The sequence below is a fragment of the Alternaria conjuncta genome (genome assembly GCF_024043145.1).
Source record: "Alternaria conjuncta strain BMP 0040 chromosome Unknown scaffold_8, whole genome shotgun sequence".
In the NCBI taxonomy this organism is placed as follows: Eukaryota; Fungi; Ascomycota; class Dothideomycetes; order Pleosporales; family Pleosporaceae; genus Alternaria; species Alternaria conjuncta.
In genome coordinates, this window is record NW_026250097.1 from 1,206,898 (window position 1) to 1,222,750 (window position 15,853).

The 15,853-nt window shown below is 51.2% G+C and overlaps 5 protein-coding genes across 5 annotated transcripts; 3 read left to right on the top strand and 2 right to left on the bottom strand.

The window, feature by feature from the left end:
* Positions 1–941: 941 nt before the first annotated feature.
* J4E85_006220 (uncharacterized protein) lies at positions 942–2,711 on the top strand (the record flags this gene model as incomplete). The annotated part of the gene is made up of 6 exons (XM_051470460.1): positions 942–1,131; positions 1,181–1,478; positions 1,534–1,587; positions 1,639–2,225; positions 2,292–2,358; positions 2,405–2,711. The coding sequence occupies 6 exons, from the start codon at positions 942–944 to the stop codon at positions 2,709–2,711; spliced, it is 1,503 nt and encodes a 500-aa protein (XP_051325948.1).
* A 582-nt stretch (positions 2,712–3,293) lies between these two features.
* Positions 3,294–4,817, top strand: J4E85_006221 (uncharacterized protein; the record flags this gene model as incomplete). Its single annotated transcript, XM_051470461.1, has 2 exons — positions 3,294–3,485; positions 4,272–4,817. 2 exons carry the CDS (start codon positions 3,294–3,296, stop codon positions 4,815–4,817), a joined length of 738 nt encoding a protein of 245 aa, XP_051325949.1.
* Positions 4,818–5,747: 930 nt separating this feature from the next.
* On the top strand, positions 5,748–10,271 carry J4E85_006222 (uncharacterized protein; the record flags this gene model as incomplete). Its single annotated transcript, XM_051470462.1, has 2 exons — positions 5,748–9,255; positions 9,883–10,271. The coding sequence occupies 2 exons, from the start codon at positions 5,748–5,750 to the stop codon at positions 10,269–10,271; spliced, it is 3,897 nt and encodes a 1,298-aa protein (XP_051325950.1).
* A 1,691-nt stretch (positions 10,272–11,962) lies between these two features.
* Positions 11,963–13,004, bottom strand: J4E85_006223 (uncharacterized protein; the record flags this gene model as incomplete). Its single annotated transcript, XM_051470463.1, has 3 exons — positions 11,963–12,163; positions 12,234–12,829; positions 12,884–13,004. 3 exons carry the CDS (start codon positions 13,002–13,004, stop codon positions 11,963–11,965), a joined length of 918 nt encoding a protein of 305 aa, XP_051325951.1.
* An 820-nt stretch (positions 13,005–13,824) lies between these two features.
* Positions 13,825–14,632, bottom strand: J4E85_006224 (uncharacterized protein; the record flags this gene model as incomplete). Its single annotated transcript, XM_051470464.1, has 3 exons — positions 13,825–14,015; positions 14,068–14,451; positions 14,515–14,632. 3 exons carry the CDS (start codon positions 14,630–14,632, stop codon positions 13,825–13,827), a joined length of 693 nt encoding a protein of 230 aa, XP_051325952.1.
* Positions 14,633–15,853: the final 1,221 nt, after the last annotated feature.

Genomic DNA, 15,853 nt, shown 5'->3' on the forward strand with positions numbered 1-15,853 from the left:
TGGGGCCGGCGGGGTTATTGGTTTCGCAATGCCCTTGCTTGTGCACTTCGACCAAGGGCCGAACACAACTATCCCTATTGGTCGATGCGCGCCATGATACGCCTGTCACATATCTCTCACGAAGGGCTTTGCGAATGTGATGGAAAGAGGCGTAGACGTACGAGCAAGATGATGGGGCCGAAACATATCCCAATGCGTCCATTTTGACCTCCGCACCTCATTCCGAGCACATGGACCTTCCAGCTTACTGGGCTGATACGTGTTGCGACTCGCAGTGGTACTTTGCATGTCTTGGCTCTATCTCCGCAGTGGGCGGAGCCATCTCTGTGGACGCAGGTTGCGTTCACAATTTGGCGTTGGGGTACGCCACGGGCTTACATAGGCGCGCCGCACATAGCAGTCTTACGCGACGGGCTGAGCTGCGCAAAGTGAGCTTCCGATCGAGCCTTGCTCGTGTAACCGATCTTAGTGCACCAAACAGAAATATATCGACCAGAGGACAGCATTTTGAGATTAAGTAGGACTTCAGCATTCTGACGATACCAAGCATGGATAGCTTCCACCCCCAGAATTGGGCACTCTGCATAAAGAAGGGTGTGGTAACACAGCTGGTGAGACAAAGATAGCGAGACTGCGCTGCCACAATCATGCACTGCGCCAATCAGTCCATCTATCGAAAAGCACGACTGCATGCACGTCCGCAGATCGGACTCAACTGGCCCCATCGTACGTGAGCGATCCAGCAACAGCTACTAAGACGAACAGACCAGCCTGACCCGCATTCTGAATCCTTCCTTTGTCTCGTCGTTTCAGGTTCGCACGGTAGAATCAACATCATCCCGTTTTTCCATCTACAGCATCCCCACTTGCAGCTCGCCGATTAATTGCTTGAACACAAGGCTCAAGTCCCACGAGACGCCCCGTCAGTTATACGAGCACCAATGGCGAAAACCGACGACTCTGGGTGGGCAAGCGCAAGAGCGCCTGTCAGTAACGGCGACCATGGAGATTTCGAAAGACCGAAAGGATGGAAATACCGCAGCTTGAGAATCGGACCCATCAAGCTTCCATGCTATGCATCGCCAGAATCGCAATTGATATTAGTCTCATTTGTCTGCTTCTTGTGTCCCGGTAGGCAGCACACGATCGTAGTAACGCACAGTTTACTAACTCTACACAGGCATGTTCAACGCCGTCAATGGTATCGGAGCCGCAGGTCTCGACGATGATGCACATGCCAGCAACGCTGCGAATACTACACTTTATGCTACCTTTGCAATCGTCGGTTTCTTCGCTGGCACTATCACCAATGTCCTCGGTATTCGAGTTGCGCTTTCCTTCGGCGGTCTGGGGTATTGCGTTTACGTCAGTGCATTGCTTTGCTTCAACAAAACTCAGAACTTGGGCTACGTGGTCTTTTCTGGGTTCTTGTTAGGATGTTGCGCTGGCATACTGTGGTCGGCGCAAGGTGCCATAATGTAAGCTGACTTATGAAGAGTATGTGAGACATATACTGACTTCGTACCTCTGCAGGATGAGTTATCCGCCAGAGAAGCAGAAGGGGCGGTATATCTCTTTATTCTGGATGTAGGTGTCGCTGTACGGACCGTACCGAGATAAGCTAATTTCTTATGATAGCATCTTCAACATGGGTGCTGTTATTGGTAGCCTGGTCCAGCTTGGGCTGAACTTTGATACACAAAACGCAGACGGGCCAGCAGCTGTCACTGACCAGACATACATCGGCTTTATGGTCCTCACATTCCTCGGCGCCTGCCTCTCCTGGACACTCATTGATGCCAAACACGTCATACGACGCGACGGCAGCCGAATTATCATGATGAAACACCCAACTTGGCAGTCCGAGATCCTGGGTCTTTGGGAGACTCTGCGTACGGATCCGTATATCATACTCCTCTTTCCGATGTTCTTCGCTTCGAATTGGTTCTACACGTACCAGTTTAACGACGTCAACTACGCACGTTTCAATGTGCGAACGCGCGCACTCAACAATGCGCTTTATTGGTTGGCGCAGATACTCGGAGCTGGTGTGTTTGGATTTGCACTGGATTTCCCGAACGTCAGAAGGACTACCAGGGCGAAGATTGCCTGGGTAGTCATGCTATTGTTGACCTTCGCCGTTTGGGGAGGAGGGTACGTATTCCAACGACGGTATCGTCGCGACGATGATAGCCACCACTTCGATTGGACAGACGGCGGGTATGGTACGTAAAAGTCATGTGCGAAATGCACGTGAGACATGTACTGACTTTTTATCTCTACCTCTGCAGGCGGCCCGATGGTGTTGTACATCAGCTACGGCTTCTACGACGCGGCATGGCAGACATGCGTGTACTGGTAAGACTGTCTTTCCATTGGCATGCTCTCTGCTAACAGCCCTCAGGTTCATGGGCGCAATCTCGAACAACAGTCGAAAGCTCGCCAACTTTGCTGGCTTTTACAAGGGCATTCAATCAGCTGGCGCAGCTATCGTGTTCCGCCTAGACGGCTACAAGAGGCCTTACATGGACATATTCCTATCCAGTTGGGTGTTGTTGGCTGGAAGTTTGATCGTCGCGCTGCCAGTGATGCTGCTGAAGATCAAAGACACGGTGCCGCTTGAGGAGGACTTGAAATTCACAGACGAGACCGTCGAGGATGTGCTGGGTAGGAGGGATGGCTACTTGTTGGATGAGCCCGAGAAAGCGTAGGACATTACGTCCGGACATGGGAAGGTGCCGTTCTCGCCTACATGGATACGGCGGGAGCTACGACCAAAGGACAGTTAGCGCTTAACCAATGCGATCTGCATCATCAGACATCAGGCGCGAAAACCGTGAACAGATTTCTCATCAATTTTTTCCCCATCAAACGCGCGTGTTCAGCTGTGCGATGTCGCCTCCGACTCCGTTGCGATACCGATGAGCTACTGGAGCACTCTATGCCGAACTCCGGCGCCTCTCGGAGTTCCATGTGCGCTGCGTCGCCCACTCCGAAAGCGCTTTGAAATCAGCGCCATGCACTCTTTCCAAATTATGACATCTCTACCAGTCTGCCATGCCCCGCTTTCGAGAAGGGATCGCTTTTCTCTTCCTGTGTTAGAGCTGAACAGCACATCTTTATTGGCATGTTGGGCACGATCTGGGTCGGAGGACCCTGCGGTCAACAAATTGCTATGCATTTATCGTTGATATCATACAGCATCAGCGCAGAATGGATTGCTATATAATTGAAGCCCTCTGTGGATGTTTTCTAGAGCAGCATTCTGACGATATCTACGTTCAACACTCATCATGGAGACTAGAACTCAATCGGCCCTTACAAGCACCGGCACCACGCCCGACAACCAATCGGAATTTGAGCTTGAATCAAGCCAACGATGGAACGAGCAGCCCGTGAACGAGAACGAGTCTTTGCTACCGCCGACTGATGGCGGGAAAGATGCGTGGTTGTTTGTTGCGGCTGGCTTTATGGTGGAGATGATGGTATGGGGTGAGTGTGAAGTGTTTCATTGACTACGCCTTTGCCCTTGTAGTATTATCATAACTGCATCTCTTCCAAAGCAATCCTTCCATATTAACACCTAACTTGAAACTTTTGCTAATGTAACCAACAGGTTTTCCATGGTCGTATGGCATCTTCCAAGAGTACTATAGTTCATCCCCGGAATTCGCTGGTTCGTCTGGTATCCCAGCTATCGGCACCTCAGCGATGGGTATTCTGTACATGATCGCACCATTGACCTTTGGTTTGTTCACCCGCTGGCCGCAGTACAGAAGGAAGGCCATGGTCGCTGGTGTATTCACCATGTGCCTTTCGCTTGGGCTGAGCTCTCTGTGCACGACCGTACCGCAACTCATCGTCACTCAAGGGATCTTTTATGGTGTTGGCGGCGCAATAGTGTACTGTCCTTGTATCATACTCTTGGATGAATGGTTTGTAAGACGCAAAGGTCTCGCATTTGGTATCATGTGGGCAGGTACAGCACTTGGCGGCGTCGTCATTCCGCTGTTGCTGCAGTTCCTTCTCAATCGCTATGGCTTCCGCAACACGCTACGCATATGGGCAGGCCTACTCTTCGCAGTTCTTCTACCCGTCACAATCTTTATCAAACCACGGCTGCCTGTCTCGGCAACTACTAGGTGTGGAATTACTTTCACTTTCCTCACAAACAAGACCTTTTGGGTTCTGCAGTCTGGCAACATCTTGCAGGGCTTGGGATTCTTTGTACCATCCATCTGTAAGTGTCTATACGAACTTCACTCGCGAAGTACGTTGACTTTGTGCTCCAACATGAAGACCTGCCTACATACACCAAAGCACTGGGATTCAGCAGCACAGTCTCCGCCGTTCCTCTCATTCTCCTCAATGTCGCCGCTGTCATCGGATCCGTTAGTATGGGAAGCATCATCGATCGCACACACGTCACCACCGCCATCCTCATTTCCACCATCGGTGCCATGATCTCCACTTTCCTAATCTGGGGCTTCAGCACGTCTCTACCGCCGTTGCTGATCTTCTGCTTCACATACGGACTTTTCGCAGGCAGCTTCGCGAATACTTGGCCTGGCATCATGAGAGCAGTGCAAACAAGTACGGGACAGATGGAGAGCTCCATGGTCTTCTCGTTCTTGTGTATGGGTAGAGGTATTGGGAATATTGTCAGTGGGCCTATCAGCGAGGCATTGATTAAGACGGGAACTCTTGGTGAGCATGGATTGTATGGGACGCAATATGGCAGTTTGGTGGTGTGGACGGGGGTTAGCGCTGCGCTTGGGGGTGTGAGCATCATCGGAAGGAGGGTGGGATGGCTGTGATGGAGCTTGGACCACCGCGACGCGGAATGGCGCGAACTGGCGCGTATGATGTCACTTCCAAAGCGCGTGCAATGACGACCCATAGTACATGTTCAATCACGTAGAAATCCACCTTCAATATTCCACTACCAAAGCATCAATCCTGTCCAGGTTCTCTTTCGCATCAGCTGAGGCACCCTATACCCCGGCTTCGCATAATCCCACCTTTTTCAGCCTGCTTTTGGGTCAGAGTCCGCCCCCTCCCACATCATCCATCTGCCGCATACCCAATTCGCCGGACATGGACAGCCTGATAAATTTCGCTTCATCAGTGGGTATTTCTCTGCCGCTTCAGCTGCCGGATCGGGCACTAGCCATGCCCGTCTTCCGTCCCTGACCTCCCGTCCCGTTCGTTCCCGCGAGGTATTTCGGATCACCCAACCTTCGTTCCGATCACTTCTAGCTGCTATTGACTAGTAGGCATGGAACCCCTAAAATGATGCTACTTTGTACTGTCAACAGATTCTCTGATATTCAGCCAGGCGCCTATAGGCGGCGAAGAGACTTCAGCCTCGCGTCTATCCGAAATCTAGAGTTCTTTGGTGGCTGCATGAGCTGAGCGCTTATATTGATCAGCTGCAGTCACTGATGGGTGACTCTTTGCTCAAAGAGTCTAAAAACAGCGATGGCTTCTCATGGCTTATGGGAGATGGCTCTAGTCCTCCCAACATTGGTCACTATTCGTGGGGTTTGCGGCTCAGACCTGCTTACGCTAAGCCGTCCAATATCCGTATGCTGATACATGCATCCACAGATCAGGCTGGAATCTAGCCTCGCGTAAACCAACTAGGTGAGAGGAGTTCCGCACCTTTCTTCCTACTGAGGAACATCGCGCGCCCGTTTCGACCATTTGCCATTGAACTACGAGGTTTGCGAGGCTGTCTAGACGATATGTCGAGTCCCTACCGAAGAGCAGCCGATCCGATGATTTCACGGCCGCCATCATATACGCCAGAGATTCCTGTAGTCAAAACATCCAGGTCAGAATCTTCCAAGAGCACCGGTCGGCCTCGAGGATCGTTCTCTACCGGTGTCTTTCGGGATGGACCAAAGCCTACCTTGGATCCATCGCATGCGCTCTCACGCGATCGATCTGAGGTCACCGTCGATGAATCTCCGCTACGGCTGTGCGAGAGTTGCGAGGTTGAAAAATCTCCTGTATGGGATTGTTCATATTGCGACATGAACTTTTGCGACGACTGCTGGGGGAAACAGGGCCCCCACAAAGCGGGACGCACTGGGCCTGATGGTCTTCCGCATGAGAAGGCGAACCCAACTGTTGTCAAGAGGCTGCGAGACATTTTGACTCCTCCTCGAGAGCATAGAGAGCAGCAGATATTACACATCGAAGACGAGGATACAACGTGGTTTGGAATGGTGCGCAATAGTCAAAACTCGCCTGCCTTCCAGGACTATGGTCGTTACTCTGCCATCATGGCGGATAGTAACTCTGGCGAATACAAGTACCGTTTCCCGCAACTTGTATCTTTCATTGGTCAGACCGGAGCAGGCAAGAGTACACTTATCAAGATGCTCATCGATCAACAAGAACGTATGAGCCAGCCAAGGAACTGGAGTCTCCCGTCACCTGTCGCAGGAACATCAGCAAACAGCAACGTACCCACTTCCGGTGACGTACACTTGTACAGCGATCCAAGCACATACAATACCGAGTACCCGTTACTCTACGCCGATTGCGAAGGTCTGGAGGGTGGCGAAAATACCCCGATGGCTGCGCAATATCGAAGTAGTGCGACAGCACCACAGAAAGAGAAAGGGAGGGAGGATGTCGCATTGGGCGAGCACCGAAAACGCCGCAAAGTCACCAAAAGCTTGCATAGCACCCAGAGAGACATCAAATGGGCGAACTCTCCTGATAAATCAAAACGACAATACGCTGTTACGGAACTCTACCCTCGCCTTCTGTACACATTCTCCGATGTCATCGTGTTCGTTCTGCGCAATGCAAAAACCTTTGAATCTACAGTGTTGGGATTGCTTATCAAATGGGCGGACTCTTCCTTTGAGAAGTCAGTGAACCAGCCTACACTCCCGCACGCTGTCATTGCACTCAACGCAACCGACACAAAAGTGGATCAGGAGGAGTGGGATCCTGAGTACGCGACAGAGCTTCTTATGTCCAACGTCGCCGGAGCTATCAGTCGCGATCCAGCATATCGTGAGCGGCGAGATTATTGGGTTGGAAGAGGCAGACGTATTCGAACTATGAAGGATCTCCTTGAGTGTTACTACTCTTCGATCACAGTTGTACGGATCCCTGGCGAAGGCCGATATATGATGATTGATCAACAGGTAACGAAGCTTCACCAAGTCGTCACACACCGATGCCTGGAGTCATTCAACGCCAAACGACGGTCGCGCATGCTTTCCAATTCCGACAACCTCAATGTCTATCTACAATGTGCATTCGACCATTTCTCGCAGGACCTTCATTCACCATTCGACTTCATGGACATTTCCTTCAAGATCAACCCGATACCTCAAGACTTTGGAGGTCATGTCTTGAAGTTGGCCGTTGCAATGAAAGCTCAATTCGACGACCCCAGGAAGATCTTCAAGGAACTGAGCCACATGGTGACCTCTTGTATACTTTTGGACTGCGTTCGACAGGATCTCAAAGGATCTGCAGAGCAGATTTTGGAAACACAATACATGACGCACTGTGATGGCGCTCTTGACGACTTTTGCGCTATCTTCTGGCCGTGTTCTTTCATCAACAGAAGAGGTGAACGATGTGTCAATGTAAAGGAGCGACATGTGAAAGGACACCAAAACCAAAGAGGCAGCGTCATTGGATCTGGCCCCTATGAGTCAGACTTCACATTTGACAAGTTCTATGAAGACTGGTTCGAATACCTAAAGCATTACCTGATCGAAAACAAGTCAAAGCTTGATTTGCAAATGACGAAGTCTCCAACAACTGAGGAGGATGCGGTCAACAAACTCCACTTGGCCAACGTTACCGGCTTCTATAACCACATGGGGGGCGCAAAGAACTTCGTCAGCCACACTACCTGTTTCTGTTGTTTAAGGGAACTAGCCGAGCATCCCTTGCCTTGCGGACACGTGCTTTGCACAGCGTGTGTCAAAGGTTACGGCAGCCCACATCGGGAACTCTCAGGATCTTTCACTATCGCCACATGTCCGCTGCACGATCACCAAGCTGTCTTTCCTACACCAGTAGAGATCTACTTCAAGCCTCCACTGGCAGGCCTACGGATTCTGTCTCTTGACGGAGGTGGTATACGAGGGATAGTCATCCTGGAAGTCCTTCGCCAAATACAACAGGAGCTAGGTGATCATATCAAAGTCCAAGAATTCTTTGACCTCATCGTTGGCACCAGTACCGGGGGTATCTTGGCGCTCGGTCTTGGTGTCAAAAATTGGTCTGTAGACCAATGCAGTCAACTCTTTCTCAGAATGGTGGAGAAGGCGTTTACACCCAAGTTCTTTGGAGGGGTAAGCCTGGGAACTAACAAATACCATACAAAACCTCTAGAAGAAGCTTTCAAGGAGTGTTTCAAGGATGAGGCCATGTTTGGTGGGCAACGTGACACTCCAGTTGCTAGCGCGTGCAAAGTCGCTGTTACCTCTGCAACGGAGACTGCGGAACAAGCAGTCATATTTACAAACTACAATCGCGCAGAGGACGAGCAAATTGGCTACCAGTTGGTCCGACCCGATGATCCAAAGAATGATGTCTTGATCAGAGAAGCTGCACGAGCAACCTCTGCAGCTCCGACATACTTCAAGCCTTTCAGAAACGCACGTACAATGGAGGGTTATGTGGACGGTGCTGTCTTTCACAACAACCCAGTTCGCATCGCCAATTATGAAAGCAAGCTTCTTTGGCCTGATGCCGATCAGCGACCTCCTGATCTTCTTTTGTCCATAGGAACTGGTCAACACGGCGCAGATTCCGACAATTCTCTGAATGCCTCACGTTACGATAGCAGGCGATTCCAGATTCGGAAGATATTCAGCCAGGTGAAGGATACGCCACGCTTGAGACGATCTATGCCTGTACTGAGAGCATTTCCCGAAGTCGAATCGTGGCTTACTATCTTCAAACAACGGGTTGAAAGTGCTTTGGATGCGGAAGCCACATGGAAAGAGTTCCGTAAAGACGTGGTAGGGATGGCCCCGTACGCTGCAGCCGAGCGATACATTCGTTTCAACCCAAAGACCATGAGTCGGATACCCAAGATGGACGACAAGTCGCAGATCGATAATCTACTGGAGGAGATCAAGACCGGTCTTCGCAAACCTGGCGCGCAGAAAAAGATCAAGAACGTTGCGCAACGACTCGTAGCTAGTTCATTTTACTTCGAGAGATCTTGCCCTTCCAGGCCCACCGACGACCATATCATTGTGCAGGGTGAGTTTGTTCTATCTATCAAAATGACTGACTAATGATTGAAAGGCAACATCCAATGCAGATTCGCTGCAGGTTCCAATAATCTTCGGGACTTGGGTGACTACATACGCAAGCACCAATTGCCTCACTTCCAGCCGTTCTTTCGTATACAAGAAGCCATGCACGTCGAAGGGGCTCAATCTATACCAGTCACAAGGCATACCATTCGTGACATGACAGAGAGAGGTTTGTTTAGACTGGACTCGATCGTCATACCAGTTGCTTCGGAGAGTGCAGCCGTGTCGATTGATCTGCATCTGACTGACCACCGCACCACGCGATACGGGCAGTCTGGTTTTCCGATCAGCGGATTTCCCCGACTTCTCGCAGATGGCGAACCCCTCAAGAGAACCAGTGAGTAACCATCTGGCTTAATATCCTTCGTGTCATCGCACATATAAATAATGATTACAGCCTCCCATGGAGCTTCGCCAAAGCCTGAACGTCCGAAAATCTTCAACAAGAGACAGTCTCTTCGGGAAAAACGGCATGGCGCGCGTGTCAGTGTCATGATGGATCGACCAGCAAGCGACAGCAACATCTCTTATGCAAGCCGCAATGAACACGCTGAATATCCTGAGATGCCAGGTGACGTACCCGACTGGATTCAGCGTCGCAGCGAAGCAAACCGCGGCCCACCTAGACCCATGCAAGACTTCCTGCATCAAGATCAGCATCGAAACCTTCCGCCAACTTTTGTCGAGGACGTAAATTTATACGAGCTCGATGCTGAACCACTTCTCACACCAGGCGCCAACGACAATGCTATACCACGAACAGTTTCACCGGGCGAATGGAGAGAGGACTATGGTGAGCAGGTTGCACGGAGCGATGACGATGACGACCTTGCAAAAGCGATAGAGCTCAGTCAGCAAGAAGCATTTTCGGGACCGAGGAGGACTAGTACAGGAGGGTTTGATGAAGATCAAATTGCCGAAGCACTGAACAGATCTTTGCACGTTTCGGGGAGGCAGTAATGGTGAAGAGTACCGTCCATCCAACGAGGCCAAAAATTAGAATAATTTCGTAGTAGAAAATTGTCGTTCCTGATTCGCTTCTGCTTGTCCTCTGCGCATCATATTCCATGTTGCTTCTCCCTTTGGATCCCGCTGTTCCATCCCGTCCTGCTGTCCAAACCCATGTATCATAACTGCTACCTCTCATCAAGCAGGCTTCTTTACGTCCACCTTATCAAACTGCGTCGACGAAAACAAAACCCGTGTAGAAGTCTTATGCCTCAGTCCATTACCATCACCCCCTCTCTCACTCTGTTCAGCTTTGCTCCTCCTCCCCTTCTTCCCCGTCTGATTCCTTTTATCCAACGGCGAATGACACACAATCTGACTCGTCGGTCGATGAAGCGCAGCTTCGGAGTTCGAATGGGTCGAGGAATTATATCGCGGTTTTGGTAGTTGCATCGAAATGAGATTCTCGTCCGATTGAGTTTGTTTTGATGGTCGGTTTGGCTGTGTAGAGGGCTTTGAGGGTTTAAGATTGGACGTCCATTTCTTTAATGTCGTGCTGAAGAGCATTTTGTGCGTTCGTTTGACGCGTCCGTCGTCGCGTATCGTAGGATTCGGGCGCGTCTCTCGCGCCCACGTTGTTGGAAGGTCTAGCGAAGGTACGGTGCAGAGGAGGAAGCAGCGATTCGAGCGAAACGATCGAAAAGGACATTGAGCGACATCATATCATAACATATGCACCGATATAACGGTGATTTTCGCCGTGACTACGAATGCGTTGCTTCCCTAGCTAAAAGCGGCAATCTCCTTACGTGACGTGACGTGTGACGGGCGATGGATGCAAACCGCGCCGCATAAGAGTCGTTCTTGCATACCCGGAAGCTCTTCGGCAAATTCCACGAGGCCATGGCCAGGTTCCTGGAACTCGCTGTAAACTCTATCTCTCGTACAAGGAACTTCCCATCGCATGTTACAGGACTTGGGGTGAGAAGAGGTAGAGTTTGGTGCTGCCCGTTAGTTCTACGGACCAATCCACATGTTCGCAGCGGGACTGCGGCACAATAGCGGAACAACGCCCGTCGGCCCCGACCGTACCTTCTCAAGTTGGTTGTGCAATTTCATGAGTGGTTCCTTCGAATTTGTGCTCAAAGCATGTGGCTTGCAGTCTGTGGCATGAATCTTGGGGGGATGCGGCACGGCTGCGTTCGAACAGGGGTGCGTCGGTACCCGACGTAATGCACAAGAAGGAGCGAAATTGCATCCGAGAGGATGCTGCGTGCCTAGACTACAGGGTAATTTATCTTGTATGTAGTCAGCATGACGATGGAACGCGTTACAGACAGAGGCTGAGTAAGCTCTATGTGAAGGGCGTTTAGAGGCTGGCTGAGCGATACGACGACGTTGTTGTTCCCCAAGGGCCGCACCGCAATAATCTGTGAACTAAGGCCGAGCCAAGCTCAGACGCAATGGCGGTGTTGTTATCGACGCGTACTAGCTACTATGGGAACACTACGAAGTCGATAGTTTCGCACACGCATACAGATAGGCCGATCTCCCAATGGTGCGTATCGCAAACTCTCCGTATGCACACCTGAAACATTGGCTAAAGATCTGAACGGCGTCTTCCATCAATTATGGACCTGGGCTTATCGTACAGGCTCCACCACCGCAATATCTGGGGATGTTCGTGAAACCAAGAGCGCTTCTTAGCTGATCAATCGCATCGTGACCTCGACCGTAGCAAATGTGCCTGCCGAGACTGGCATAGCCCTGAGCAAAGTCGGTCCAATACCCCTCCAAAAGCCACCCAAGCCCTCGCCCTTGTACGTCTTCGCGAAGCAATCCCTCATACTCTTGTACTTCTGATCCTTGCCAAACGCATCACTCTGCATCTTGCTCTTGATTACCTAAAAGGTGGGTGTACGAGGTCAGTATATGTCTCACGTGCACTTCGTACATGGGGAATTTTGAACGTACATCGAAGGGATATGAACTGATCCACAGCACTTCACCCGCAAGTCCACCATATGCCGCGACCTTTAGAGTAGAGATCTCCTTCCGGTCAATTCCGTTGCGTGCAGCGTCCGCGTTCATCATGTACTCAAAGGCGGTGAACCAACAGCCGTAAGCTTGTGCTTCGCGCATGAATGTGACAGCTGTGCCACGGTAGACACCGCCAAGTACGCCTTGGTGTGCCGAGAGTTTGCGCACGCAGTCGATCGGGCCGGCATAGAGACGATTTGGACCGTGGGGTTGTGTTTGCAGTCTTATACGGATGTGCTCGATGGGGCTGGATAGAACGGTATTGGCGATACCGGCGAATGCACCGGCGGCATAGTATTGCGAGTATGACAATTGACCTTTTCCAGTCTTGGCTTCGTTACTGGCTTCGAAGGCACGTCGCGCATAGTGGAAGCCGCCGAATTGGATTGATACACAAGCTCCGATTCCGATGAGTGGTGTCAGTGTGCCCTTGTAGAAGGCGAGGGCTCCTTCGTTTTGGTAGATCTTGGTCGCTGCGTCCAGGGCACCAGAGTATTGTGATGTTGTTTGTAATCTCACCTTGACAATGTCTGTCGAAGTGCGAAGTCAGCATATGTCTCACACGCAGTTCGTAGAGATTTTACCAAAAGGCTGTCCTATTAAGACTTGCGCAACTCCTCCCACTGCACCTGCGAAGAGGTCTTTGAGTGTTCGAGAAAGACCATCCTGAACTGGAAGCTCTTCCTCAATATGAGGTTTCGACATGTTGCTCCTGCTCTTTCTGTGTTGCCGATATCTCTTCTTGCTCGCTGCTCTCTTATCTCCGTCAACACGGACCCTTTAGAGGGGTAGTTACGACGTCACCGGTCTTGAACGCACTGTTTGCGCTCCTTGCCTAAGTGTCGACAGGTGCAGGATGTCCCTGTAGCTTTTTGTTGGTATTAACAGTTTGATGCTATTGCGAGGGTTTTCAAAGTTGTCCAAGGGCTTTACAGGCCAATGGCGTGCTCGTGCACAGACGCGCTAGCGATGCCTTGGATAGCCGACGGGGTGGTTAGCCTCGAAGCGGTCATCGTTCGCACTACATCCTATAGGTACAGATCGCGATTACTGCTGACTGATACATATTATTGAGCCTTCTGATATAATCCGCGAAGCGTACCACGGAAAGCGTCCAGTCCATGTGCAACGTGCGCCAGCTAGTATGTGTTCTCATTCAAAACTTGATGTGAATTCTTTACAGTATGAAATCGACAGTGATGCAAGGAAATATACATACGCAAGATGTGAGACGCTGTAGAAAATGAACAAGAATCAGACAGCCGCCCGGTATATCCCGTGGTTTCCCCATTCCCGCTAATCGACATATCCATGCCATGCGTATACAAATGCTTTGCGCCCGTAACATCGACGCATATATACAAGTCAAGGAAATAAACGGGAAAGCAAAGTGTGTATAAAACAAGCAGGTCGTGCTTCATGTCCCATACCACATCTCAGCGAGCCCGTGAACGAACGACAAGTCCCCAGGCTATTGGTAAACGCCTGAGACTTATGTGCAATGCGTAGCAACATAGGAATGCAACTACCAGCACTTCAGCCTCCTCCACCAACTCTTTTTGGGCTCGTCCTCATCATCCTTCTCATTATCCAGATACGCCGCCGAAGAGTTCGGGTCGCGGTTCGGATGCGATTGAAGGGGAAGAGCGGCAGTTCGGTTCGCAGGGCCGTCTCCGGCAGTGAGTCTCCGCGCTTCTACTACACGACGTACGAGCACTGTCCGTCTTGTTAGCCATGTCTCTGCCGTCATCTGCGCTGCAGGACTTACGCGCAAAAGTCTCCTCAATGTTGACCATCTCCCTCGCACTCGTCTCCATAAATCCGCACTTTCTCCGCCTCGCCCACTCGAGACCCGTCTTCGCTTCTACCTGTCTTTGGCCCTGTAAATCGCACTTGTTGCCTACCACGCACTTGATGGGCGGTATCTTGCCATTGTCTAACCGGTTCTCGGTCTCCATTTCTATCATCTCCATGAAGTAGTCGAGCGCGTCGAGCGAGTTGGCAGATGTTATATCGTAGACGAGGAGGAAAGCGTCGGATTGCAGGTTCGAGGCGGCCCAAAGACCGCGGTATTCTTCTTGGCCGGCCGTGTCCGTGAGCATGAGGTAGTAGGGGACGCCATCGACGGTTCGGGTTACGGAGTATGAGTCTTCTGGAGGGGTGTTAGTCGTGTGAGGCTACAAGTTGCGACGAATTCGCGCGCAGGGGGATGTACCTATTGTTGGGTCGTACTCAGATGTCCATTGGCTTCTCACAAGCCGCAGCGTAATCGAACTCTTTCCGCATCCACCATCACCGCACACTGTAATCGTGATTCTGTTGTTCTCGTCCATTGTGTCCTTCTCTTGCGCTTGATTCTGTGTCTGCGATTGTAATTCTTGTGACGTGTATGCGCTCCCGTTCAGGCGGTATTCGTGTCGTAACCGGATCCGTTTCGAGTCGTCAACTCTCGTGGGTGCGCTTGTCGCAAACCGTCCTTCCGAACCAAGCACTCCCTTTTCTCGTGTCCCGTGGTTCCACGCAAACGCAATCCTTCCAAGTTCCCGCGCAGATATGTATGGTCCTGCAATTCGCGTTCGGAATGTGTCGTCGGAATAGGTCACGACTTTGGCTGAGGTCCGACCAAAAGTAAACCCACGACAATAGAAACAAGAAAAGATATCGCGCGTAGGCTTCGCAAGTTCGCGTTATCGTCGCAGCGGTCCAGACAAACGAAGAACCAGGAAATGCAAAAGTACAAAAAGGCAGAGGCAGCGCAACGCAGGCGTTCCTCTCGTATGTGTAATACCGGAAAGCCAACCAACAAATTAATGAAGCGAACAGTGCCCCCAGCAGAACGGAACGGTCCCTAGTACTATCCAAAGCCGCACAGCGTTAGAAATGAATCAGGCATGAAGCTCAACCCAGCCTAGGACTAAGTGAAAAAAAGAAATGAAGGACGAAGATCGCTTCCAAAAGCCCAGCCCGTTACCTCTTTTGCGTGCAAGTATCCGGGGACCATGTCCCCCATCGGCTCTGCTGCGCGCGCAAAGTTTCGGTGCGAAAGAGGGCCACAGACCCTTGTACCCTTGCATCGCGCGCGCCGCTTCGACATGTCATGGCACGCACCAAGGAAAACCCACAGACATCAGAGCCCAGATAAGGCGCTGCCAGAACGCTCAGGCCGCAGGGGATCGAAGGATCCAAAGGATCAAGCCCGGAAGACGGCCCCACTTGTTTGATTGGGAGGCTGGAGCGGGCTTGGGGAGGGGGGAACGAGGGAGGCAGTCTGCCAGAGCCCAAGCCATGTGGGTAACAACGTGCGATGGACCAAAGTTTATTTGCCATGTTGAACTTTGAGCTTTCGTCATTGGAGCTCATGGCCACGGGTCTCGATGCCGAGGCACACGAAGTTTTTCCCACCTCCAACTACCGTTCTCGCAATACCCAACCCAACGACTCCTCACAAGATCTAGGTTAGGCTCAGAGAATACCCAACGAGTTACTCGGCATGGCGTTTTCCCTAGGCCCCCCAAATCTAGATGCTATCCATGGAACGTAATCTGCCATGTGTC